The sequence below is a fragment of the Protopterus annectens genome, chromosome 14.part0 (assembly GCF_019279795.1).
Source record: "Protopterus annectens isolate FY-2018-M chromosome 14.part0, PAN1.0, whole genome shotgun sequence".
In the NCBI taxonomy this organism is placed as follows: domain Eukaryota; kingdom Metazoa; phylum Chordata; order Ceratodontiformes; family Protopteridae; genus Protopterus; species Protopterus annectens.
This window is the reverse complement of record NC_056748.1, coordinates 1,100,568,803-1,100,596,578: the sequence shown is the minus strand read 5'-3', so window position 1 is coordinate 1,100,596,578 and position 27,776 is coordinate 1,100,568,803. Positions and strand designations below refer to the sequence as shown.

Genomic DNA, 27,776 nt, shown 5'->3' with positions numbered 1-27,776 from the left:
CTTTCATGCCCATGAGAGCTGAAATTTGTTTTTGTGTCCCTGCCCTTTTATTTTGTGGCAGGTTTGGCATGCCTCTCATTTTTGGAAGGGTGTGAAAGTGGAATCTGTAGCCTCTGTCTATAATGTCCAGGATCCATTTGTCTTTTGTGACAATATGCCAATTTTTTGAGAATGCCAGTTTTCCGCCTAAAGGTGCTGCCATTAAAGCTTTGTTTGGCAGGCAAAGGGGAAAGTCATTGTGTCTGCTTTCTGAATGACTGTGATCTATCTTCTCCACCTCTTGGGGTTGGTGCTTGCCATTGTCTGGCTCTGAATGATCCTTGAGATTGCCCTCTACCCCTCGGGCACCTGTATCTGCCTCTGAGGTCTGTCCATGGCTGGAAAGAAAGTACAGTTTTGTACCTACCATAAATGTAGATGTTCGAGTGCTAATACAGCTGCAGTCATAACAGATGGGTTCTCCTGCCGTCAGGCTGGTCCTCGGTCGGCCGAATTCCAAAGTCTAGGTCCGGCGTCGGTTGTCGTCGCTTCTTCCCTGACGTCAGTGCGACAGGGGTATAAAAGAACCAGCAGACGCCATTTTCTTCAGTCTTTCTTGCCCCAGATGTCAGGTGTCCCCAGAAGGAAAACAATACATAAAATAATGTAATAATGCAATGCAATATAATCAAAAAACAGTAGATGCAAGCAAATACACCATAAAAGAATACCCCTAGAGGGGAAGGTGGGAGGGAAACCTGGACTGCAGCTGTATTAGCACTCTAACATCTACATTTATGGTAGGTACAAAACTGTACTATGTTCATCATGCATACAGCTGCAGTCATAACAGATGGGTAGAATCCCAAAGCTAAGAAAGGGGTGGTAGGCACTAGGTGGAGCTAGGAGGAGCCAAAATGCCCTGCAAGACTGCAGTGGCAAAGTCTGCTCTAGACTTGGAGTATAATGGTAGGTTGCAGTGCTTAGAGAAGGGATGCACAGAACTCCAAGTGGCTGCTTCTAAAATATCCTTGGTAGAAACTCCTCTGAGGAAGGCTGCAGAGGTGGCTGTGGCCCTGGTGGAATGAGTTCTAATGCCTGTAGGTACAGTTTTGCCATGAAAGGAATAGCAAAAGCGTATGCAGTGGGCTATCCATTTTGAGATTGTCTGTTTGGATATTGACTTTCCTTGAGCTCCTACCGCATAGGCCACAAAAAGCTATTTTCTGAAAGGCTTTGTTCTGTCCAATAATAACGCAGTTGTCTGTGGATGTCCAAGGAATGCAGTAATCTCTCCCCTTTGTTTTGAGGATTAGGATAAAAAGTAGGTAAATGTATGGCCTGATTTAAAGCTACCCTGGATACCACTTTAGGCATAAAGGACGGGTTGGTACGTAATGAAACTCTGTCCTGATGGAAGATGATGAAAGGCTGGACAGCCATAAGAGCCTGTAGTTCGGAAACTCTACGAGCTGAAGTGATAGCCAGAAGGAAAGCTGTTTTCCAGGACAAATATTGTAAATCTGATGAGGCAGCTGGTTCAAAAGGGGGCAAAGTCAGTTTTTTTCCAGAATGAAATTAAGATCCCAAGCAGGTATTGGCTGTTTTCTTGGAGGTCTTAAATTCTTAGCCCCACTGAGGAACTGTCTTAATAGAGGGTGAGAGAATAAAGGTGGATCAGTGTTGTATTCTGCAGAAATGGCTGAGGCATGGATTTTGATGGAGGAGAACGAAAGTCCACTGCTTAGCAGCTCGGCCAAATATTGTAGTATTTGAGGCAAATTCAGTTTTCCAGGGCACTGGCCCTTTCTCTCATTCCAAACACAAAAACGTTTCCATTTTGCAGAGTAAGCTTTTCTAGTTGATGGCCTTCTGGCCTCCAAAATGACATCCTGCACCTCCTTGTAGAGCAGGGCCTGCTGTGATGCTAAGGAATCTTCCATGCGGCTAGATTGAGTGTCTTCAGCTGACTGTGAAGAGTTTTGAAGCTGTGCTGAGTCAGAAGAAGAGGGATTAGAGGCAGGGTCCATGGTGGGGAATGCGTCAGGCTCCTTAGTAGTGGGTACCAGTGTTGCCTTGGCCAGTCCGGAGCAATGAGGATCATCTTTGGTCTGTCTGCTCTAGTCTTCAATAGGGCTTTGGGCAGCAGAGGAAGAGGTGGGAAGGCATAAACTGTCATTGATGTCCAACTGAAAGAGAGAGCGTCCACTCTCCAGGCCTTTGGATGGAAGATCCTTGAGCAGAATTTTGTCAATTGATGATTGTTGTGGGAGGCAAAGAGATCTATGTCTGGCCTTCCCCATTCTTGGATTATTTCTGTAAAAACTTTTGGACGCAACTTCCATTCGTGTGGATCTGTCATGTTCCTGCTTAGGTTGTCTGCCAGCGTGTTTTCCTTGCCTGGCAAGTACTGTGCTTGTAGTTCCATTTGTAAGTCCATGGCCATGTTCCAAAGTGACATGGCCAGTCTGCATAGGGGATAAGAATGTGTTCCTCCCTGCTTGTTTATGTACCACATAACAGTGGTGTTGTCTGTTCTTATCAATAGCTGACCTGGTTGTAGAAGGTCCTTGAAGGCTGTAATAGCATTTATCACTGCTAGCACTTCTTTTTGATTGATGTGAAGGTGCTTTTCTTTTTGGATCCATTTGCCCTGAATGCACCAGTCTGTCATGTGCGCCCCCCAGGCGTAGTCAGAGGCGTCTGTTGTGATGACTTGATCTGCTTGAGGCCTGCTGAATCGAAGACCTGTGTTTGTTTGGCATGCTTGAGCCCACCACAGAAATTCCTTTTGCAGACATGGAATTAGTGGTATCATTGTTTCCAAACTGTGGCTGTGTTGAGACCATATGTTTTTTAGGTACCATTGTAGTTTTCTCATATGCAGCTTTGCACATGGGATTAGTAAGATGCAAGATGCCATGAATCCCAGAGCCTTCAGGATTTTCCTTGCAGTCAACCTGGTGCAATTTGCCAGTGTTCTGAAATACTGAAACAGTTCCCCCTGCTTCTCTGGCGTGAGGTAGGCCATCTGGGTGTTTGTGGCAGTTGTCCAAATAAGGGTATATTTGTATCCCTTGAAGTCTGCAGTAGGCAATTACTGATGCCAGGCATTTCGTGAATACTCTGGGGGCAGTAGATAAACCAAAGGGCAATGCAGAGAATTGATAATGTGTTGAACCTGCAAGAAATCTGAGGTATCTTCTGCAATTTTGTCTGACTGGGACATGCAGGTATGCCTCCTTGAGGTCCAATGTTACCAGCCAAGACTCCTTGCCCAGCATGGGAAGAAGTTGCTGTAGAGTGAGCATCTTGAATTTTGGTACGAGTAGGAATGTGTTTAGGATGGAAAGATCCAAAATAGGTCTCCAATCTTTGCCCTTCCTTGGCACCAGAAATAGCCTGGAATAAAATCCTTGACCTTGTACGTGCGTAGGTACCTCTTGAATTGCTTTCATGTTTTTAAGATCTGAAATTTGCTTTTGTGCCTCTGCCCTTTGATTGTGTGGCAGGTTTGGCATGCCTTTCATTTTTGGAAGGGTATGAAAATGGAATTTGTAGCCTCTGTTTATAATGTTCAGGATCCATTTGTCCTTTGTGACAATATGCCAATTTTTTGAGAATAGTGCCAGCTTTCCTCCTAAGGGAGCTGCCATTTGAGACCTGGTTGGCATGCAAAGGGGAAAGTCATTGGTTTTGCTTTCTGAAAGATCGCGAGTTGTCCTCACCACCTCTTTGTGTAGGAGCTTGCCATTGTCTGCCTCTGTACGAGCCCTGTGTTTGTCCTCTGCCCCCTCGGGCACCTGCATCTGCCTCTTTGGGGTCTGTATGTGGCAGGAAAGGACCAGTTTTTGGAAGGCCAATTTCTACTAAAACGTGGGGGTTGAACCTGCAGAAATTCTTTCACAGTTTGCATTGATTTAGCCTTTTCCTCCATTTTCCGTAATACTTCCTCAGCATTTGCCCCAAATAGTACATCCTTTTGAAGAGGGGCGTCTAGTAATTTAGCTTTGACATGATCAGGCAAGGCTTGTTCCTTGAGCCAGGCATGCCTACGTATGACTGAGCCTGTAACAGCAGCTCTACATGAGGCCTCTAGAGCATCAAAACCACATTGTAAGGTATGTTTACCCACTTGTTCTGCACTATGCATCAGATCCTGCAACTCCTTCATGTCTGGTTGTTCAGGTTGTGACATTTTACTTTTCAATTGAGATAACAGAAACTGTTGGTATTTTAGCATATGAAAACTGACAGTTTAAGGCCCTCATGGATAAGGTAGCCGAGGTATATACCTTTTTTCCCCACCTTTCTAAGGATCTGGAATCTCTCTCGGAAGGCAATGGAGGCCTTAACTCCCTTGGGCCCCTGTGAAATGGTTTCTAGGTCAGCAGCATGGCTTTTGTATAGAAATTGGTGTGAGTCAGGAACCCTGTAGTACCCGTCAGGCTTAGCTGGAGCTGGAGGGAGAGAGTCCGGGTTAAGGCAGGCCTCCGAATAAACATCATCTAGGATGTCCAGGACAGGAGGTATAGCCAGAGGCCTGTGCTGGGGTAACAAAAGAAATTCCATGAGCCTTTTCTTGGAATCTGAATACTCCTGGCCTTCCCAGTGGAAGTGTTCCCTTAAGGTATGCAGAGTTTCACCAAATGAGTAATCCTCAGGGGGGGATACAGAAGGAATAGATTCCTCTGCATCAGAGTCTTCAAAAGGAGAGTAAGACTGTTCCTGATAATCAGAGTGCTCTGAAATAATGGAGCCCTGATCAGAAAAGGGGGAATCTTCCTCCACTCTGGGTCTTTTGTCCGGAGGTGGCTGAGAACCTCTGATTAGAGTAATTCAATCCTCAGCCATTTTAAGCATCTGTCTCTTAGGCATGGGGCCTGGAGATGGGCACTGTGTAGCTGGTTTCTTAGGGTGCATGGTAGCTTTAGACTTGGTGAAAGCCTTGATAGAGAAAGAGGAAGGTCTGAAGACACCTTGAGTGGAGGTGGACCTGTCCACATTCTGTGTTTCAATGCCAAGCGTGGCTTCGGTATCTGTAGTCAGGGTGTGGGCCAAGGAGCCTGCGACCTCGGGTACAGGAGACACCGCCAAAGATGTGTTGTCGGTAATCAGGGGCTGCGTAGGTGCCTCGCTGAGAACCGGACGACGTGTAGTCGGCTTTGGCGTGGTGTCGGTAGAGGCCGCGGACCTCGAGTGTCAGTCCTTGTCTTTGCATTTTTTAGACAAAACCGGAGTCGGAGTATCCGACGACATAGTACAGTTAAATGCTTTCCCAAAATAATGCTGGGCGAACTCCGCCCGACGCTTAATAGTGCGTTTGTTGAATGTAGCACAAATGCGACAGACCGAGACGTCGTGGTCTGGGCCTAAACAAGGTATACAGAGGGAATGGAAATCCTTATGCGCTATTTGCTTCCCACAAGAAATACAATTATTAACTTTGTCTGATATCGGTCTGAGGCAAGAAAAAGTTTCCCCAACGGGGTACTTAGCTTTTAAGAAGACTTCGGTTCCAAAATTTTTTGTAATCTCAGGAGCTGGCCGACCGGCACTTGCGAACTGCTTCTGCTTCGGGCACCGCGCAGCAAAAAAGACTGAAGAAAATGGCGTCGGCTGGTTCTTTTATACCCCTGTCGCACTGACGTCAGGGAAGAAGCGACGACAACTGACGCCGGACCTAGACTTTGGAATTCGGCCGTCCGAGGACCCGCCTGACAGCAGGAGAATCCATCTGTTATGACTGCAGCTGTATGCACGATGAACATCCAATTTTTGAAGGCCAGTTTCTGCTGAAAAGTGGAGGTTGTACCTGCAGGAAATCTTTCACTGTTTGCATTGATCTTGCCTTTTCCTCCATTTTCTTTAGTACCTCCTCAGCTTTAACACCAAACAATACATCTTTTTGAAGAGGTGCATCTAGTAATTTAGCTTTGACATGATCTGGTAAGGTTTGCTCTTTGAGCCAAGCATGTCTACGTATGACAGACCCTGTAACAGCAGCTCTACATGAGGCCTCTAAAGCATCAAAACCACACTGCAAGGTATGTTTACCCACTTGCTCTGCACTATGCAACAAATCCTGCAACTCCTTTAAATCTGGTTGCTCAGGTTTGGTCATTTTGCTTTTCAACTGAGATAAAAACTGTTGATACTTTAACATATGGAACTGACAGTTTAATGCCCTCATGGTTAAAGTGGCCGAGGTATACACCTTTTTTCCCCCACCTTTCTAAAGCTCTGGAATCTCTCTCTGAAGGTAATGGATTTTTAGCAGTAGAGGCCTTAATTCCCTTGGGACCCTGTGAAATAGTTTCTGGGTCAGCAGTATGGCTTTTGTATAGGAACTGGTGTGAATCAGGAACCCAGTAATACCTGTCAGGTTTAACAGGAGCTGGAGTTAAAGAATCTGGGTTGAGGCTGGCTTCTGTGTACACATCATCTAATATATCTAAGACAGGAGGGATAGCCAGAGGCCTGTGCTGGGGGAGCAAGAGAAAATCCTTGAGCCTTTTCTTTGAATCTGAGTAATCTTGGCCTTCCCAGTGAAAGTGTTCCCTTCAAGGTATGTAGGGTTTCCCCAAAAGAATAGTCCTCGGGGGGGGGGGGGGGAGACCGAGGGAATAGACTCCTCTGCATCAGAGTCTTCAAAAGGAGAATATGTATATTCCTGGTCCTCAGAATGTTCTGAGGTAATAGAGGCTTGATCTGAGGAAGGGTAGTCTTCCTCCAATCTGGGCCTTTTGTCCGAGGGGGGTTGAGAACCGCTGATAAGAGTAATCAAATCCTCAGCCATTTTGAGCATCTGTTTTTTAGGCATGGGGCCTTGAGAGGGGGTCTGTGGTCCTTGTTTTTTAGTTTTCATGGCTGCTTTAGATTTTGTAAAAGCCTTAATGGAGAAGGAGGAAGGCATGAAGACACCTTGAGAAATGGTAGGCCTGTCTAAACTCTGAGTTTCCCTACCAAGAGTGGTGTCAGTATCTGTAGTCGGAATGGGGGCCGAGGAGCCTGCGACCTCGGGCACAGAAGACACCGGTAATGAAGTGTCATCGGTACTCGGGGGCTGCGAAGGCGCCTCGCTGAGAACCGGTAGTCGGCCTTAGCGTGGTGTCAGAAGTCGCGGACCTCGTATGTCGGTCCTTATCTTTGCGTCTTTTACTCAAAACTGGAGTCGGAGTATCCGACGACATAATATAATTAATTTTTTTACCAAAATAGTGGTGGGCGAACTCCTCCCGATGCTTAATAGTGCGTTTGTTGAATCTAGCACAAAAACGGCAGGCCGAGATGTCATGGTCTGGGCCTAAGCAAGGAATACAGAAAGAATGGAAATCCTTATGTGGCATCTGCTTCCCACATGAAATGCAATTATTAACTTTGTCTGACATCGGTCAGAGGCAAGAAAAGTTTCCCCAACGGGGTACTTAGCTTTCAAGAAGACTTTGGCTGAAATATTTTCGTAAATCTCAGGAGCTGGCCAACCGGCACTTGCGAACTGCTTCTGCTTCGGGCACCGAGCGGCAAGAAAGACAGAAGATGGCGTCGGCTGGCTCTTTTATACCCCTGCCGCACTGACGTCAGGGAAGAAGCGACGACAACAGACGCCGGACCTAGACTTTGGAATTCGGCCGACCGAGGACCCGCCTGACGGCAAGATAACCCATCTGTTATGACTGCAGCTGTATGCACAATGAACATAATTTGGAAGACAAGTGGATATAGCAACAAGAATCTCACTCCTGCCTCTCAACATCCCCAACTGTTAGTATCAACTTGTTTCTATTCTGCCTGGTGTACAGTACATAATCATTTCCCAAAAATGTTCTGATGTTGCCAGATTAATACTTTTCTCTTATCACAGTTTTAACGGCAGCTCTTTCTGACAGATTGAGGATACATAAAACATGGCTACTCAATTAACAAATCATGCTGTAGAACATCAGTCCAGTTGTTAATTCGTGCTTTCATAAAATTAATGCAGTCTATGCCTTCCAGTTTTCTCTGGTATAACAAAGTGCAACATTTTGTCAGAGGATATGGTGCGAAGCATTTGGGTTAAAAGGCAAAGCTGTGTACCCAACAGCAAATTCAAAATACAAAAAGCCGATTTAACTGAAATACAACACAAGATTTTTCAAACTACAGGTCTTTAAAGTACATTCTCCTAACATTATCGGCTGTCTAGCAAGGGAGATGCAAGGAATGGAAAAATGCATTTGTAGTCTAAGAGCAAAGACTGAATGTCACCAGTAAAAACAAAATGGACATCTTTAATACTGCAGAAAGCAACACTGGTTATATCTACATGACTATGCTGTTTTATTTGAGGATTAAGATGTTTGCCATGAAAAAGATTACATGCAAATAAAATTTAAACAAAAATTTAAATAATTCTGTAAAAACAGACAGCATAAGGCAATGAAGCAATTTTCATCTCTGATCAAATAGATCCCACTTTTTGCTTTACTTAAAGCACTGAAACAAGCAAGCAGACAAATCTCAAGAAAAAGTTACGTACTGTAGAAATGGAAAATAAGGCAAAGAGAAGGATTTTGTTTCTGACTTGAGTTCCAGAAGAATAGAATGGACTGTAATGGACTGTATAGTTTACATGAAAGTTAAACAGCTAGAATTGCCTTTATATACAGCTAAAACTTAGAATGAGTTTACCTGGATTCCTTAATGGCACTGGGATGAGTAACTGGATATTTTTGGAATGTTGTAGTAAGAATCCTGTCATGGTATATTAAGGATAAGGTTACATCTCATCTGTAGCAGAAACGTATACAATGTCCTATCCATTTTGAAATAGTCTGTTTTGAAACGGCTTTTCCCTGTGCTCCTGCAGCATATGCTACCAATAATTGCTCAGATTTTCTGAAAGCTTTGGTTTTGTCCAAGTAGAAGCGTAACTGCCTGTGAATGTCCAAAGAGTGCAGTAGTCTCTCCCCTTTATTCTGTGATTTGGGATAAAAAGTTGGCAGGTGAATAGTTTGGTTTAGAGCCACACTGGATACCACCTTTGGCATAAATGCAGGGTTAGTTCTTAAAGACACCCTGTCCTGGTGGAAAATGAGGAAAGATTCCACTGCCATTAGTGCCTGTAATTCTGAAACTCTTCGTGCTGATGTTATTGCCAGGAGCAGAGCAGTTTTCCAAGAGATATATTTTAATTCTGCTGTTGGCTGGCTCAAAAGGAGATAAAGTTAGTTTTTCCAAAACAAAGTTGAGGTCCCAAGTTGGAGTAGGTGCTCTATGGGGCGGTCTTATATTTTTAGCCCCTCTGAGGTACTGTTTTAACAGTGGATTAGAGAAAATTGGTGGATCCGTGTTGTAATGAGCAGAGATGGCAGAGGCGTGGATCTTGATGGATGAGAAGGAGAGGCCTTTGTCCAGCATCTCAGTTAAGTATTGTAGTATCTGAGGAATGTTTGGGACAAGAGGGTCAAGGCTGTGAACTTGGTTCCAGGCACAGAATCTCTTCCATTTATCCGAATAGGCTTTCCTGGTACTAGGCCTTCTGGCCTCCAGAATGACATCCATAACAGCTTTGGAGAGAGGCATTGCTTGCTTGACTAAGGAATCTTCCATGCAGCTAGGTTTAAGGTCTTTAGCTGGCTGTGTAGTATTTGTTTGTTGTGCTGAGTCAGCAGATTTGGGATTTGAGGCAAAATCCAGGGTGGTGCTTGTGCTAAGCTCCTTAAGATTGGGTACCAGTGCTTGCGTGGCCAGTCTGGTGCAATCAGGATCATCTTTGGCTCTTCTTGCCTGGCTTTTATGAGTACCTTTGGTAGGAGAGGTAGTGGTGGGAAAGCGTATACTTCTAGGTTCTCCCAGCTGAATGAGAGGGCATCCACTTTCCATGCTTGTGGATGGTAACTCCTTGTGCAGAATTTTTGTAGCTGGCAGTTTATTGGGGATGCAAACAGATCTATGTCCGGGCTCCACCATTTCTGTGTTATCATTCTGAATATTTGTGGATTCAATTCCCATTCGTGGGGATCCATGATGTTTCTGCTTAAGTCGTCTGCCAGTGTGTTTTTCTCTCCTGGCAGGAATTGTGCTTGCAGATGGACTTGAAGGTTTATAGCTGTGTTCCACAAGGTCATGGCTTATCTGCATAGGGGGTAGGAGTGAATGCCCCCCTTGCTCGTTTATGTACCACATAACTGTGGTGTTCTGTCTTTAGCAGTAGTTGTCCTGGATGCAGCAGGTCCTTAAACTATAAGGGCATTTTGTACAGCTAGCATCTCTTTTTTAACTGATGTGAAGATGCCTTTGTTCTGCGGGCCACATGCCCTGAATACATTTGCCTGCCATGTGTGCTCCCCAGGCGTAATCAGATGCATCTGTTGTCAGTGTTTGCCTGGCTGTGGCTGTGGGTTGTGTGAAAGGCTGTCCCTTGTTGAGGTGACCAGCTTGAGCCCACCATTGAAACTCCTGTTGAAGGCAAGGGATTAGTGGTATAACGGTTTCCAAACTGTGACAGTGTTGGGACCATACATTCTTTAGGCACCATTGTAGTTTCCTCATATGCAGTCTGGCATATGGAATTAGTAGTATGCAGGATGCCATGTAACCCAAGGCCTGCAGAATTTTTCTTGCAGGGAGTTGGGTCTTTGTTGCCATCAATTGAAAGTATTGAGTCAGTTGTCTTTGCTTGTCTGGTGTGAGATAAGCCATCTGGGCCGTTGTGCTCAAGCTGGCACCCAGGAATATAATCTCTTGTGAGGGCACTAGTTTTGATTTCTTTTCGTTTACTATGTACCCCAAGCAACTTAACTTTTTTTTTTTTTTTTTTTTTTTTTTTTACAAACGCCAGATGCTTTAGAAGAATGTCCTTGCTCTCTGCTTGAATCAGGCAGTCGTCCAGGTATGGCTAAATTTGAATTCCTTTCTGTCTGCAAAATGCAATTACTGGTGCCAGGCACTTTGTGAAGACCCTGGGTGCAGTAGATAAGCCAAGGGGCAGTGCAGAAAATTGGTAGTGCATTGAAACAGCCATGAATCGGAGGTATCTTCTGCAGTTTTGTCTGATAGGGACATGCAGGTATGCCTCCTTGAGGTCCAAAGTCACAAGCCAAGCTTTCTTGCCCAGCATGGGAAGAAGCTGCTGTAGTGTCAACATTTTGAATTTTGGAACATCCAGTTAAGTGTTTAGAGATGAAAGATCCAGAATGGGCCTCCAGGCTTTGTCCTTTCTGGGTACCAGAAAGAGTCTTGAGTAAAATCCTTGTCCTTGCTCCTGTGATGATACCTTTTGAATAGCTCTCATACCCATGAGTGCTGTAATTTGTTTTTGAGCCTCTGCCCATTGATTTGGTGGCAGATTTGGCATTCCTTTTAACCTTGGCAGAGTGTGAAAGTGTAACCTATAACCTTGAAATACAATGATTAGAACCAATTTGTCTTTGGTGATCATTTGCCAATTGTGGTAGAAGAGTGCCAGTTTTCATCCCAAGGGGGCTGTCAAGAGGAATTTGTTTGGCAGCTGTAGTGGGAAGTCATTGGAGCTGCTTTTTATATGGTTGGGGCCGGTCTTCCCCTTCTTTCTGGCCTTATGCAACCCATTGTTGAGGCCTGTAAGGACCTTGTGTTTGACCTCTACCTCTTGGACGTCTGTATCTTCCCCTTTGAGGTCTGTCTGTAATTGGAAAGGACCAATTCTTAGTTGGCCAGTTTCTGCTAAATCTAGAAGGTTGAACCTGTAAGAAATCCTTCACCGTTTGCATGGATTTTGCCTTATCCTCCATTTTCTTTAATACCTCTTCTGCCTTAACTCCAAACAACACATCCTGCTGCAAAGGTGCATCCAATAATTTTGCTTTAACATGATCTGGTAACGTATGTTATTTTAACCAAGCATGTCTTCTAATGACAGAGCCTGTAAATGCTGCTCTGCAGGAGGCCTCTAGAGAATCAAAACCACATTGCAAAGTATGCTTTCCCGCTTGTTCAGCTGCATGCAATAAATCCTGCATTTCTTTAAAATTAGGAGGATCTGATTCTGGAAGCATTTTTTGTTTTAACTGAGACAGTAAAAATTGCTGATTTTTAGCATGTGAAACTGGCAACTTAAGGCTCTCATTGCTAAAGTTGCAGACGTATATACTTTCTTTCCCCATCTGTCTAATGCTCTGGAATCTCTGTCAGAGGGAGCTGGATTCTTGGCTGATGAGGCCTTAACTCCTTTGGGTCCCTGAGAAATAGTTTCAGGGTCAGCTACAGGGCTTTTATACAGAAATTTATGAGAGTCAGGGACTCTGTAGTATCTGTCAGGTTTAACAGGGGCTGGAGGTAAGGAATCAGGATTTAAGCTGGATTGAGTATACACATCATCCACAATATCCAACACTGGCGGAACAGCAAGGAGTCTGTGTTGAGGTAATAAAAGGAAGTCTCTGAGCCTTTTCTTGGATTCTGAGTAATCCTGGCCTTCCCAGTGGAAATGCTCCCTCATGGTATGTAGGGTTTCCCCAAAGGAGTAGTCCTCAGGCGGTGAGGCTAATGGAATTGATTCCTCAGCATCAGAATCCTCATAAGGGGGTAAAGAGTATCCTAGGTCTGAGGATGAATCAGAAGAGATGGACACCTGGTCGGATGAGTCAGTCTGTATCCTGTCTAGGCCTTTTATCAGGAGGGGGATGGGACCCCCTGATCAGAGTGATTAGGTCTTCGGCCATTTTGAGCATTTGTTTCTTAGGCATGGAGGCCTGTCCTGGAGAATGCTGTACTTGTTTCTTTGATTTTAAAGGAGGCTTAGACTTAGCGGAGGGTTTAATGCTTAACTGAGTAGGTCTGAAGACACCCTCTGAAGCTGTGGGTTGCTCAGCTACTCCGGATCTCTCTGAAAGGTTAGTCTCGGTAGGCTGAATAACTTGTGCATCCGAAGGCCCAGCCATCTCCACATGGGAGTCAGTGGCGGCCTGTGGTTCTACAGAAGCAGTCAGGGGCTGCGAAGGCGCCTCGCTGAAAACCGGAGAATTGGCGACTGGCCTAGAAGAGGCTTCGTCGTCAGTTTTGGGCCTCGGATGCCTATCCTTGTCTTTGCGCTTTTTGTTTATTCCGGTCGTTGGACGTTCCGACGGCATGGTATAAAATAATGTCGGGCAAAATCAAACAGACGTTTAATAGTGTGCTTGTTAAACCTAGCACAAAACTGACAACCAGTGACGTCATGTTCTGGCCTAGGCATAGGATACAATAGGAATGGAAATCTTCATGAGGTATTTGCTTCCCACAAGAAATACAGTTATTAACTTTTGCTGACATCGGTCTGAGGCAAGAAAAAGTTTCCCCAACGGGGTACTTAGCTTTGTAGAAGACTTTGGTTCTGGATTCGCAATTAAAATCTCAGGAGACAGCCGACCGGCACTTGCGAACTGTCTTTGCTTAGGGCACCGCGCGGCAAGAAAGACTGAAGAAAATGGCGTCAGCTACATCTTATATACCCCTGTCGCACTGACGCCAGGGAGGAGGCGACGGCAACTGACGCCGGACCAAGACTTTGGAACTCAGGCCGACTGGGGAACCGCCTGACCGCAGTATAACCCAAGTGTAATGACTGCAGCAGTGTAAAAACGAACATCTGAAAGGTGCTACTTCATTAAAAAGGTATTATTTTCTTCCTTTTTACAACAGTATTGACAGGTACATTGCTGGCTGTGTTGTAACTGGTACTGTATGATCATCCTGACCTGGATGTTTTCAAGAAATACCTGGAAGAGGCATACTGTTTAACTTTTAGTATAAGCTCTGCTCACAGGGGATGGCGGCCTCCTGGCCTGACTGAAATGTGAAGTGGGAAGTATTGTGATGAGTGAGTTTTGCTAGTGTTTCCAGTCATGAAACATTAAAAAATTAGGAGCATTTCAAAGCAGAAGTAGACAATTTAAGCTTACTAAAAATTTTCTCTTGAAAAGATATGGGGAGATGTTTAAAATGCATGGTAAGGGAATCCAATTACATTAAGCCTCGACTGTGGCTCAAGTGACCAGAATTCAATCCCTTGCTCAGGTGCTGGACAGCCCAGGGAGGGAGGATGGGTGAGCCTACCCTGGAGTGAAAAGCTTGTGTCACGTAATCCACTTGAGCCCTATGGAAGCTGGAGTTCAGAGAGATTGCCAAGCCTATCTTGTGAGGCAAGAGTTGAGAAGGAATTACCATTCTTTGGGTCTGGGTTGATCACATCCTCAGTGCCCACCCAGCCTAAAAAAAGCCGTGCTGCTGCAATCAGCATACGAGCCCTGCTCTGCATCACTTGTTAGGCCTATCAGAATGACATTAGCCAAGGAGCAACACTGGATAACAACCTATGTCCAAGTCCTTTTCCAACCAATCAGACAGCACTACGGAACGAGGAGTAGAGGAAGACTAAGCTAACAATCAAGCTGAACAATTACCAGAACAAAACTAACGAATCTGGACAGAAAATGAATGACTATTTACAAAGTAGAAAAGCACAAGGTTACATCAAGATGCTAATGTGAGCAATGGCCTGTTACGGCATCCTTAACCAGCAGAATATATTTTTTGGTATTTTGCACATGGATTAGCACCTATCAAAGGAGCAAATCCTCCCAAGAACAGATGCATTATGAACAGTTGTCTAAGGTGCAGAACATAACTTCATAGAAAGTCATATTAACATGAAGTAGTTTAAGAAGATAATGTGGTAATTCTCTCCCACATTTAGGCAACTCCTTTAAATCGGAAAAGCCAGATCCTTTGTTAGAGCTACACAGATTTGGGAATGTTGATTTACAGTGTTTTCTCCTTATTTTTCGTTTTAAGATGAATATACAAATAACAGAAATTATGTTTACCTATTTAAAGTAACGACAGTTACCAAGAAAATTAGTTTAAGGCGCAATATGTTAACTGGAGTTGAAAGACTAGGAACAGTTGGTATAGGAGACAAATGACTAACTTTAATGTTTAAACAGCACAGGCAATGGATTGTCTCTAGATGGGTAATTTGCTTTTATTATGGGACTGAAAGTCAGTAATTGGGCACATCTTACATATTCAATTACCACTGAAGCAAGCACATTTACTCCAATATGAACTTTGTAATGGGAACTAAATGTGATATGATGAAGGTGCACTAACCATGCTGACTGCTGTTAAACTGAAGACTGCGGTATTAAAACATATGCAAAACTAGATGCACATGAATGTTGAATTCATCTTTCATGAACATGAAAAAGGACAGTTGTTTAAGAACTTATGGTAACAGTAGATGTCTTACTGATCAATGTTGCAGTATTCCTAACGGATGGGTTGCAGCTCTCTGATGTCCAGGTACGGTATCAAAGTTTTGCCTTAAAGACATACATACGGGTAATGACCACAGCGCATAGGTATTGCAGTATATCCTCAAACTTTCTACACACCAGCATTGGTCTAAAAACCAAGAAAGATGACAAATCAGCTAGGATGGGCTTAGTTTGAAAAGGGTAAGCAAGTTCCCCCGCAGAAAGGCTGTAAAACCCTGGAATATTAAGTGTTAATCTGTGCGTGTATGGCATAGTGTTTCAGTCAATAAGAGAGAAGGGGGATAAATGAGGGAGGGAAGAAATACTATAACAGTAGATGTCCTACTGATCACTGTTGCAGGAAATGCTTCCACAACTCTACTATGTCCTGAGTTACTGTTGTAGTATTCCAAATAGATGTGTGATCCCACAGTTGCAGAGAGAGGAAGGATAGTAGACTTAATAGAAAAAGTGGAGGAGAACTCCAGGAGGCCAGATAGAATACTTCTGGCAAACACTGCCCTGGACCAGGACAAGGCATCTAGGTTGTAGTGTTCTGTGAAAGTGCAAACAAACATCCAGGTAGCTACTTCTAAAATGGACCTGGTAGCCTCCCCCTTGTAGAAAGCATCTGTTGAAGCCACTGCTCTAGTGGAATACACTTTTGACCACATGGGTCAATCTGCCCATGGTAGCAGCAGCAGAAGAAAACAGCCTTTGAGATCCAGAAAGGAAAAAAGTGTTTGGAAATTAGTTGTCCTAACCTGGAATCCATAAGAGAAACAGCTGACCTGTTTTTTCTGCTGTATTTAGTTTTGTCCAGGTAAAACCTCAACTGTCTGTGAATGTCTAGAGTGTAATATTCTTTCCCCCTTATTTTGGGGGTGGGGAAAAGGTAGGCAGACTGACTGCTTGGTTAAGAGTAAGCACAGTGACCACTTTTAGCATGAAGGATGGGCTGGCCCTTAGGCTCACCCTGCCTTAGTGGAAGATAAGGAAAGGAGAAGTAGCCATAACAGCACTGAGTTCCGAGACTCTGGGGGCTGAAATCAAGGCCAGGAGGAACACTGCTGTCCAAGTGCAGAACTTTAGAGTAGCATAAGTAGCCAGTTTAAAAGGGTGTGAAGTTAGCTTTCCCAAAACAAAATTAAGGTTTCAAGGAGGGGTGATGGACTTCCTTGGGGTATAAAGTGCAAAACTCCCCAAAGGGAAAGTTTAATCTCTGCCCTAGACATCAGGAGGAGATTCCACAGGTAGGCAAGCATCAATGGCAGATAAGTCAACCTTAATGGAAGAGTAGGCCAGCCTTGAATGAAGTAAGTCACAAGTATTGGAGTACTGTGGTGGTGTCTGCCAGAAAGGGTTGGAGCCTACACCTAATGCACCAGATGGAAAATCTCTTCCACTTGGCTATGTAAAACTTCCTGGTGTTGTTTCCTGGCTTCTTGTAGGATATGAACCACCTCTTTAGAAACATTGTGTCTTGTAGGGAATAAAATCCCAACATTCAGAGGATTAGCCTGAGTAAGATCAAATTGGGATGAAGCTGTTGTCCTATTTGGTGATTAGATCTGGCTTTGTAGAGATTCTTCAGTCATTTCCCTTTGATAGATCAAAGAGGAGTAGGAACCAGTGTTGTCTTGGCCATAAGGTACTACAAAAGCAGGAGTTTTGGATATTCTTTTTGGACCCTAAGAAGGAGCTTTGGAAACAGAGACAGAGGGGGTATGAATAAATAACTTCCCTTCCCTAGGAAGAAGGCATCGGTCCTCCAGGCTAGAGATGACAAGATTCTTTGTGCAGAAAAGTGGACGCAGACTATGCTTGGAGGCAAAGAGGTCTATCTGAGGAATCCCCCATCTCACAGTTGCAGCTCTGAACGCATCTGTGTTCAATGATAATTCGTGAGAATGCCCCATTCTCTGCTTAGAGTCTGCCAAAATATTCTGTTGAGAGGGAATGTATGTCACTGAGAGAGACATCTGACAGGCTGTGTGTACCAGACCTCCTGTGCTAGCATCAGAGGATAGGATTCTTGAGCCTTCATGTTTATATACCACATCACCATGGTGTCGTCTGTGTGCACTAGCACAGCACCTGGTTTTCAAAGATGTGAGAAAATATGTAGGGCTTGCAGAAGTGCCCTCATTCCCTTTAGGTTGTGTTTTTTTGAGTACATGAGCAGGCCACTTTCCCCTGGGCTCTGTGGTCTCCTGTCCAAGCTCCCATTTCCTGTCTGAAGTACCTGCAAACAGGACTTGGTTGTGTGGGGCTGGAATGAATGGGAGACCTAGGCGGAGCATAACCTGGCTACTCCACCAAAGGAGTTCCTTCCTGATCCAAGGAAGAAGGGGGAATGTTGGTGCTGAGAGGGTGACTGTGCTGGGACCACAATGATTTCAGATACCATTAAATTTTCCTTGTGTGTAATCAGGCGAGGGGCAGCATAGGGATGGTGGCAGCCAAGAGTCCCACAGCCTGAGAGCTTGTCTGGATGAGTAAGGATCCTCATTGGAAAGCATTAGTAACTTGCTGGTAGGAAGATGACCTTCTCCTGAGGCACAGAAGCATGCATGGCAGATATGTCTAGACTGCATCCCAGAAAGGTCAGCTGCTGGATGACAATCAGCTGGGATTTTTTTTGTAGTTGGTGGTGAACCCCAGGAGAGTCAAAAGTTGTACAGGTGCTTTAAAAGAGTGTCCATGGATAAAGCCTGGAGTAGAAGGTAGTAAATGTAAGGGAAGAAGATTTGTATGCCCTGAGTGCAGCAGAAAGCCACTAATGGAGCCAAACACTTTGTGAAAACACAGAGCTGTAAAGAAAGACTAAAAGGGGGCAAAGCATCTAACTGAAAATGTGATCAGTTAAGTACCAGAGAAATTTTCTGCAGGAAGGGCAGTTGGGAATATGAGGATAAGCATCCTTTACACCCAAGTACACCAGAAAAACTTGAGGAAATAGGAAAGGTAGAAGAGTTTTTAAAGAATAGCATTTAAAGGAAGGCACTCACAGAAAGGTGTTTGGCCTGGAGAGGTCAAGGACAGGTCTCCAAAGACTCTTTTTCCTTGTGACCAGGAAGATCCTGGGGTAAAATCTCTTTCTTGATTAGGAATGGTGGGACCTCTTCTATGATTCCCTGGGCCAGTAAGTCTTGTACAACGGGACTAGCAGGTTTATCTGGTTGGGAGGAAGAGGGGGTATTCCCCCTGGGAGTTGAAATGTTTTCCCAAGACAGAGTAATTCTCCTTGATAATGCTTAAGACCCACTTGTCTGAGGTTATTACTTCTCACACAGAGTCTTTTTGAGAGGGGAGTGGAAAGTCTGGAGGGAGGAATGAGAGGTAAACTAGTCATAAGGGTCCACTATCAAACTGCAGCCTCCCAGAAGGAGCATCCCTCTCAATTGTTTTCTGGGAATCTCTTCTTAGGAGTTTTCCTTTGCCGATGAGGAGTTCTAGAATCTCTCTTAGTGAGAGGTGGATTTAGCTGGGTAGTTTTCCATGATAACAGTGAACTGTGGACAGAAGAATGACTGCAATCTTTCACTGTCTTGCCCTGTTCCTGCAAAGCCTTGAAGGGACTCGCAGCTTGAGAGTTGTCTGCAAGGCCTCAGGAGCCATACTGGCCTCCAGTGGGGCTGGTGTAGAGGTCTTATGAGATGAACAGAATACTTGCAGGTTCAACCACCTCAGTGGGTATGTATGGTTCTAAGACAAAGGCAGAAGAATCCTCTCAGTCTCTAAGCTTTTTCTTAGGCAATAGGCTGATGGCCTACTCCACCATGTCATGAAGAGTCTGACAAGTGTTTCAGACACTGGGTCTCAAGGAAGGAATTAAGTGTGGATAACCTAGACTGTAGGGACTTGGGAACAAACGACTGTTCGATGGAGCAGGATTTATAGTCATGTTCGAGGCCTAAACAGAACATGCACTTGGTATGCATGTCCAAGTACAGGAGTTGTCGTTCACACTCCTACTTATACCTCCTAGCTGAAATCCAACATTCAGCTTAACAGTCAAAAGTTTAGTAGGAAATATCCCCAAGGGGCACTTACCTGATCTGACAAGCAAAGCTACAGTACAAGACACCAAACTACAATCATTTGGGTGCAAAGACCTGCATTTGGGCTTGCAGAGAGACAGTCTAAGGATCTCGCATGTATATCTAATTTTATACACAGATGCTTACAAGCTGAGATCATTATCCAGACATACGTTCTAGGAAGGTAAAGCTTTGATGCCCTGTCTGGATGTCAGCGAGCTACAGTCATCTGTTAGGAATACTGCAACAGTCACTCAAGTCAGGACATCTGTGTTTATAAAGCTCCATGGCATACTGGGATAAAGCCTTGACTACTCTACAGGCTCCCAGTGCAGGAGCTGACCAGGGAGGATGGGAAGCAGTGGCTGTTGCCTGCTCACCTTCCTCGGGAGGGAGGCAGCTTTGGCTCGCCACAATGGTACTTAGTAGAAGCATTAGGTGTTCCCCAGTGGAGACTGAGCCAGCCAACACCACCACATTATGGTGTTTAGCACCAATAAATAAGAGGAATTCAGCATGTGGAGGTACACTGACTTGGGAGGTACCATTAACATTCATGGATGGGGTGGTGCTCCTGCTGACTTGGGAGGTACCATTAACAGGCATCGGATGGGGTGGTGCTCCTGAAGGGAAGATGGTATACAACCTTCAGGGCAAGCAAATCTGCATGCTCCCTTCCTCCCAACTTCCTAAGGGCAATGAAAGGACTGATGAGGATTCCCAGGGAGGAATTAATCTGCTGCAGGTCTCACCCAGCCCAGAAATGCTTGGCTCCTTTGTCACCAGAATGAACAGACCCCCTGGGTGGATGTCACTAGTGTAGTGGTCAGACAGGGTTCGGAGGGGGCGGGGGTTGCAAAACAAACTTAACATTCTAAAAAACAGTGTTGTGGTATCGAAAAAGGATTATGTAACCATGTAACAAATATGAAAATAAGGCAAAGTTGAGTTTATCCAAGGCATTTTCAAGAAATCTCAGCTTAGTAATACCAACTTACTAAAATGTTGAATTTACAGTAACTTAAAGAAAAAAAAAAGATTAGTGCAGCACAAACATCTTTCTGCAGGGGAAAGCCTACCTTACATCCCTACTAATACACAACGTCATCACATCAGAGAATGGATAAACATGAGAATGCTGTATTATACATAGATATCATTTATACCCAAAAAAGTGAGAGATAAAAATCAGTACATTAACTGGTGGGAGGTGGATGCACAGGGATGGGACATGAACCCTGCAAGAAATATGTCCATCTAGGTTATCCTTCTAAACTCCTTTAATAAATTTCAACTTGGACTTCACTTCCCTTTGACATAGGTTAATCAAAATTTCCTTGAAAATCTTTCTGGTAAATATACGAGAACAACGGGGGGTTGGGGTAGGGCAGGGCAATCTCTGAATTTAATCAGGCTGCCTTGGCAGCAAGCGGTACAATTCTAACAAACCTGCCAAACACTGGAAACTACATTTGCCCTTTTCTAGCTACTTACTAGACAACACATAAAACAGGTCAGGAATTACAATATTTCTCAAAAAAAAAATCCATTTGTGTCACACTCTCTCAGCCTGTGATGCAACTTTACAACATTCACTTACCTGAGCTCTTCCCAACAACGTTTCTACTTCCTTATTATGCTCTATAGCAAGGTCAAAAGACTGAAGGAACTCTGACACGAAGGGATCCACTACTTTCTTATTAGTTTTGTATTTTTCATGCATTATCTTCAACAAACCACACTTCTTTACAGGTCCTAGAACAAAAACATTAAAGAAAAAGTTAGTTTGCGAAAATAGACAAAAAGAAAAAAAAAGTTATGTTCTTACCATAATGTTCCATCTGTGTTGCTCTTCATTCATTCATTACTGACAGGTGTCAGTTCCGTCCTAAAAACAGAGTTGGCCTTCATAACAAGCTCGCACCAGCCAAAAAAAACCCTCGATGTAATCTTACCCATACTGCCCCTCTCCCTGTTACCTCAGATCGAGTTTGCAAAAAAAGAAAGTGGAGGCTTTTTCTGAGCAAATTCCTTAACCCTGTTACATAAAAATATATATACATATATAATATATATATATATTTTTTAAACATATGCTGTTTTTAAAAGTAAGTGTTTTATATGAAATTGAAATATTTTGTATTTAGTATTTATGAATTGGTTAGAACAATGTGACAGTTTACCCCCCTTCCTTTGAGTTGGTTTATTACTGCTTATAATTGATTTATTGAATAATTGTTTAATTAAAATGAGTATAAATACTTGTATACTTTTACATTCTAACTTGTCTGAAGAAGTGCATGCATGGGCGTGCATGAAAGCGCTAACGAGTAAATACGAGTAAAAGTACTAGCATTGACTTGGCGTCATTTGTTCACTATCACTTCAGTATTTTCTTTTTAGTTTGTAGTTTTTTGTGTTTTCAAATTCCTTAACCCGGTATTTGAACCAAATCCGAACCTCCAGGAGTCTTTTGGAGGGCGAAGGAAGGTGGGATGTAATGAGCAAATTAAGATCAACAACACAGATGGAACATTTTGGTAAGAACACAACTTCTTTATCCAATGTTGTTAATCTTCATTCATTCATTACTCATGGGACAGAGTCCCAAGCTACTTTATGCCCTGGGAGGCCCTATGGAAGAACATTCCTGAGCACCACTGAACTGAAAGATGCTCTCTCCCCTGGAGAACAAATCCAATCTGTGATGAGTGGTAAAGGTATGAAGAGTAGCCCATGTAGCTGTAAGCACAAATATCATCCATGGAAACTCTTGAATGAAAGGCAACAGATGTTGCCATTGATCTGGTTGAATGTGCCTTGACATTAGTCAGTACAGGAATTTTATTATGTTGATAGGTAAAGCATATACAATTTCTCAACCACTTAGATAAAGTTACTTTAGAAACAGGTTTCCCCCAAGTGTGGTCCTGAATAAGATACAAAAAACCTGTCAGATTTTCCTTGTGATTTGGTTCTGTCCAAGTAAAACCATAATTGTCTACATCCATCCAGTAAATGCAGGCAGTACTCACCTTAATTAGAAAACCTGGGAAAGAAGACTGGCAGGTCAACTGCTTAACAGTCAAATCTGAAATCGCTTTGGGTAAAAAGGAGGGGTTAGTCCGGAGTGATACTCCGTCCTTATTAAACTCCATGTGGGGAGGCTTGTGCACAAGGCTTAAAGCTCAGATATTTACCCTGCTGAGTTAATAGCTACCAAGAATAGAGATTTCCAGGATAAAGACTTTACATCACAAGTGGCAGCAGGTTTGAAAGGAGATTGGGTCAAGAAATGTAGAACTAATGTCCAATTCCAAGGTTTGATTGACTCTTTGACGGGTGGTCTAATGTGTGAGACACCTTTTAAAAAGGTTTTACAGAAGCGATGAGCAATCAAGGAGTCGTCCGGGAAGCTGTTGTGGAAACTGGAAAAAGCAGCCAGGTGTACTCGAGTAGTGGAGGCTGACACTCCCAAACAGAGAAGGTGTGAAAGTGTAATACAGCACTAACTGTATCTGAGAAGGGGTCTAGACCTTTCTGTCCGAGACCAAATGATGAATCTCTTCCACTCATTGAGATAAAGTTTCCTGGTGGATGGTTTGTGTGAAGCCAGAATAATATTAAGTACAGGGGAGGATAAATTATTCTGTCTGGCAATTACTGGAAGTGGAGGAAAGTATAGCTGTGTACACTTACCATAAATGTAGACGTTAGTGTATTCACTGTTGCAGTCATCACACTTGAGTTATCTGCCTGCAGGTAGCCCTCAGTCGGCCCAAATACTACAGTCTTGGGATTTCTGCGTTGGATTTTATCGCCTCTTCCATGACGTCAGGTCGTCAGGGGTATAAAACATGCAGCCAACGCCACATCATCAGTTTTTCTTGCCCTAGATGTCAGGAGCCCCCAGAATAGGAAGCTATTACATGGTGTAGAACACCTCCAGTAAAAAGTAAATACCCCTGCCATAAAAGACGGCCATAAAGAGGATAGGTAAAAAGGATGGAAAAAGCCAGGGGGCTGGAGGGAGGGGAAACCAGGGCTGCAACAGTGAATACACTTGAGAGTGTTGAGTCCAAACACTTTTTAGGTACCATTGTAATTTCCTCATATGCAGTCTGGCATATGGAATTAGTAGTATGCAGGATGCCATGAATCCCAGGGCCTGCACAATTTTTCTTGCAGGGAGATAGGACTTTTTTGCCAGCAACTGAAAATATTGTGTCAGTTATCCTTGTTTGTCTGGCGTGAGATAAGCCATCTGGGCCGTTGTATTTAAGGAGGCACCCAGGAATATTATCTGTTGTGACGGCACTAGTTTTGACTTCTTTTCATTTACTGTGTACCCTAGAGAAATTAGCAACCTTTTTACAAACGCCAGATGTTTTAGAAGAATGTCCTTTCTCCCTGCTTGAATGAGGCAGTCGTCCAGGTATGGATATATTTGAATTCCTTTTTGTCTGCAAAATGCAATTACTGGTGCCAGGCACTTTGTAAAGACCCTGGGCGCAGTAGATAAGCCAAAGGGCAGTGCAGAGAATTGGTAGTGCATTGTACCAGTTTTGAATCTGAGGTATCTTCTGCAATCTTGTCTGATAGGGATATGCAGGTATGCCTCTCTGAGGTCCAAAGTAACAAGCAAAGCTTTCTTGCCGAGCATGGGAAGAAGCTGCTGTAGTGTCAACATTTTGAATTTTGGAACATCCAGGTAAGTATTTAGAGTTGAAAGGTCTAGTATGGGTCTCCAGTCTTTGTCCTTTCTGGGAACCAGGAAGAGTCTTGAGTAAAATCCTTGTCCTTGTTCCTGCTGTGGCACTTTTTGAATAGCTCTCATGTCCATGAGGGCTGAAATTTGTTTTTGAGCCTCTGCCCATTGATTTTGTGACAGGTTTGGCATTCCTTTTAGCCTTGGTAAAGTGTGAAAGTGGAACCTGTAACCTTGAGACACAATATTCAGAACCCATTTGTCTTGGGTGATTGTTTGCCAATTTTGAGAAAAAAGTGCTAGTCCCCCCCCCCCCTAAGGGGGCTGCCAAAAGGGAAGTGCTTGGCATGCGAAGAGGGAAGTCATTGGGACTGTTTCCTGTAAGGTTGAGACTTGTACTCAACCTCCTTTTGGGGTTGAGGTACCCCACTGTCGTTGTCTGTTAGAGCCTTGGGGTTGAGATCTGCCTCTTGGGCGTCTGTATCTGCCTCTCTGTGGCCTGACACTGGAAAGGACCAATTCTTTATAGGCCAATTTCTGCTAAATCGATACCTGTAAGAAATCTTTGACTGTTTGCATAAATTTAGCTTTATCCTCCATTTTCTTTAACACCTCTTCTGCCTTAACACCAAACAAGGTATCATGCTGTAAAGGAGCATCCAATAATATTGCCTTAACATGATCAGGTAAACTCTGTTCTTTTAACCAAGCATGTCTTCGAATCACAGAACCTGTAACTGCGGCTCTACAAGAGGCCTCTAAAGAATCAAAACCACATTGCAGAGTATGTTTTCCCACCTGTTCAACTGCATGCAATAAATCCTGCATTTCTTTATAGTCAGGAGCTTCTGAGCTTGTAAGCATTTTCTGTTTTAACTGAGCCATTAAATATTGTTGGTACTTAAGCATGTGAAACTGGCAATTTAAAGCCCTTACTGCTAAAGTTGCAGAAGTGTAAACTTTCTTCCCCCATCTAGCCAATGCTCTAGAATCTCTGTCAGAGGGGACTGGATTTTTTGCAATGGAAGCCTTAACCCCTTTGGGACCCTGGGAAATGGTTTCTGGGTCAGCAGAAGGGTTTTTATAAAGAAACTTGTGAGAGTCAGGGACTCTAATACCTGTCTGGCTTGGCTGGTGCAGGGGCCAAAGAATCAGGAGATAAGCCGGATTCAGAGAACACATCATCCACAATATCTAACACAGGCAGAATAGCAAGGGGCCTGTGCAGAGGCAATAAAAGGAAGTCCCTGAGCCTTTTCTTGGATTCTGAATAATCCTGACTTTCCCAATGGAAATGCTCCCTCATGGTATGTAAAGTTTCCACAAAAGAGTAATCCTCAGGAGGAGAGGCTGAAGGGATAGATTCTTCAGCATCAGAGTCCTCATAGGGGGGTAGAGAGTATCCCTGGTCTAAAGAGGAATCGGAGGAAATGGAAACCTGATCAAAGGAATCAGTCTGTATCCTGCCTAGGCCTTTTCTCAGGAGGGGGATGGGGACCCCTGATTAGAGTAATGAGGTCTTCGGCCATTTTGAGCATCTGTTTCTTGGGTATGGAGGACTGTCCAGGAGAATGCTGTACTTACTTCTTTGTCTTTAAAGGTGTTTTTGCCCTGGCTGTTGCTTTAATGGTAAGTTGTGAAGGACTGAAAACACCCTCAGAAGCAGATGCCTGCTCAGCGGCTCTGGACCCAGAGGGATTAGTTTCCGTAGGCCCAATACCTTGAGTTTCCAGAGGCCTAGTTGTGTCCACGTGGGAGTCCGAGGCGGCATGTGGTTCTGAGGTAGCGGGTGTCGGGGGCTGCGAAAGTGCCTCACTGAGAACCGGCGACTGGCCTAGAAGAGGCTTCGTCATCGGTTTTGGACCTCGGATGCCTGTCTTTATCCTTGTCTTTTGCGTTTTTTTATGAATTGCGGTCAGTTGTTCTGACGGCATTGTATAACTGAACCTTTGGCCAAAGTAGTGCAAAGCAAAATCAAAACGTCATTTTATAGTGTGTTTGTTAAATCTAGCACAAAACCGACAGCTAGTGACGTAATGATCAGGGCCTAGGCATGGAATACAGTAAGAGTGGAAGTCCTTATGAGGTATTTGCTTCCCACAAGAAATACAATTAACTTTTTCTGACATCGGTCTGAGGCAAGAAAAAAGTTTCCCCAACGGGGTACTTAGCTTTATTGAAGACTTCGAATCTGAAATTCGACTTCGAAAATCTCAGGAGTCGGCCGACCGGCACTTGCGAACTGCTTTTGCTTCGGGCACCGCACGGCAAGAAAGACAGAAGAAAATGGTGTCTGATGCATCTTGTATACCCCTGGCGCACTAACGTCAGGGAAGAAGCGACAGCAACCGACGCCGGACCAAGACTTTGGAACTCTTGCCGACTGCGGGACCACCTGACGGCAGGATAACCCAAGTGTAATGACTGCAGCAGTGTAACACGATGAACATCTACATTTATGGTAAATGTACACAACTGTACTATGTTCTTTGTGTTTCACTGTTGCAGTCATCACACTTGGGTTGATTTGCAAAGCTGAGGAAGGGTGGAAGCAGTCAAGAAGTGTTGGGGCTGGCTAGCAGGCCTTGTAAGACTGCTGTAGCAAATCCAGCTCTGGATTTAGAAAAATAAGTGGAAATGCTTAGTGAAGGTGTGTATGCTTAGTGAAGGTGTGGACAGAACTCCAGGGTGCAGCTTCCAGGATGTCCCTGGTGCAGACCCCCCTGAGAAATGCTGTAGAGGCTGAAGTAGCTGTAGTGGAATGAATTCTGATCCCAGAGGGGTAGGTTTTCCACGGTGCTTGTAGCAGAAATGGACGCAGTGTGCTATCCATTTGGAAATTGTTTGCTTCAAAATGGCCTTGTCCTCTGCCCCTGTAGCAAAGTTGACTAGTAGCTGGTCAGATTTTCTGAAAGGCTTAGTCCTGTCAAGGTAAAACCTAAGCTGTCTGTGCACATCCAAGGAGTGCAGGATCCTTTCCCATCTACTCTGAGGATTAGGGGAAAAGGTTGGCAAATGGATGGAGTGGTTTAAAGCCACACTGGATACCACCTTGGGCATAAAGGAAGGGTTAGTCCTGAGGGAAACCCTGTTAGCATGGAAATTAATGAAGGGCTCCACCACCATTAGTGCCTGTAACTCACACACTTCTTGCTGAAGTAAAAGATAGAAGTAAGGCTTTTTTCCAAGAGAGGAATTTTAACTCTGCTGAAGCAGCAGGTTCAAAAGGGGGAACTTTGTGAGCTTTTCCAGTACAAAGTTAAGGTCCCAGGCCGGGGTGGGAGCTCTCCTGGGGGGGGGGGGGGGCTTCAATTGTTAGCTCCTCTCAGGAACTGCTTGATGAGAGGGTGAGAAAAGAGGAGGCTCAGTATTATAATGAGATGAGATGGCAGAAGCATGACTCTTAATGAATGAGAAGGATAGGTCTCTGTGGAGCAGCTCTGCTAGGTAATCAAGGATTTGAGCTAATCTGGGCACAGCAGTGTCCTTTCCTTGAGACCGACTCCAAGAACAATATCTTTTCCACTTTTCAGCATAGGAAGTACTAGGACTTCTGGCCTCAAGGATGATGTCCAGCACCTGTTTGCTGAGGGATGCTGGTGGTGTATTCATGGGAAAAGCCGGCTGCAAAGTTTAGGGTTTGCAGCTGTGGATGCAAAATCTGTCCCTCCTGCTGAGACAGCAGGGAAGGTGTCTGATGTAGGTGCCAGGGTGGCACTGCTGTCAGACTGAGTAGGAGTGGGTACCAGTGCTGGCGTGGCCAGTCTGGTGCAATAAGGATTGCCC

The 27,776-nt window shown here is 44.2% G+C and overlaps 1 protein-coding gene across 1 annotated transcript in view; it reads right to left on the bottom strand.

The window, feature by feature from the left end:
* The window catches only part of POLR3A (RNA polymerase III subunit A), a 1,593,947-nt gene that overhangs the window by 1,282,786 nt on the left and 283,385 nt on the right, over positions 1-27,776 (bottom strand). The window contains exon 5 of the mRNA XM_044055661.1: positions 20,883-21,037. Coding sequence (XP_043911596.1) covers positions 20,883-21,037 — 155 coding nt within the window. The remainder of the gene's footprint in view (positions 1-20,882; positions 21,038-27,776) is intronic.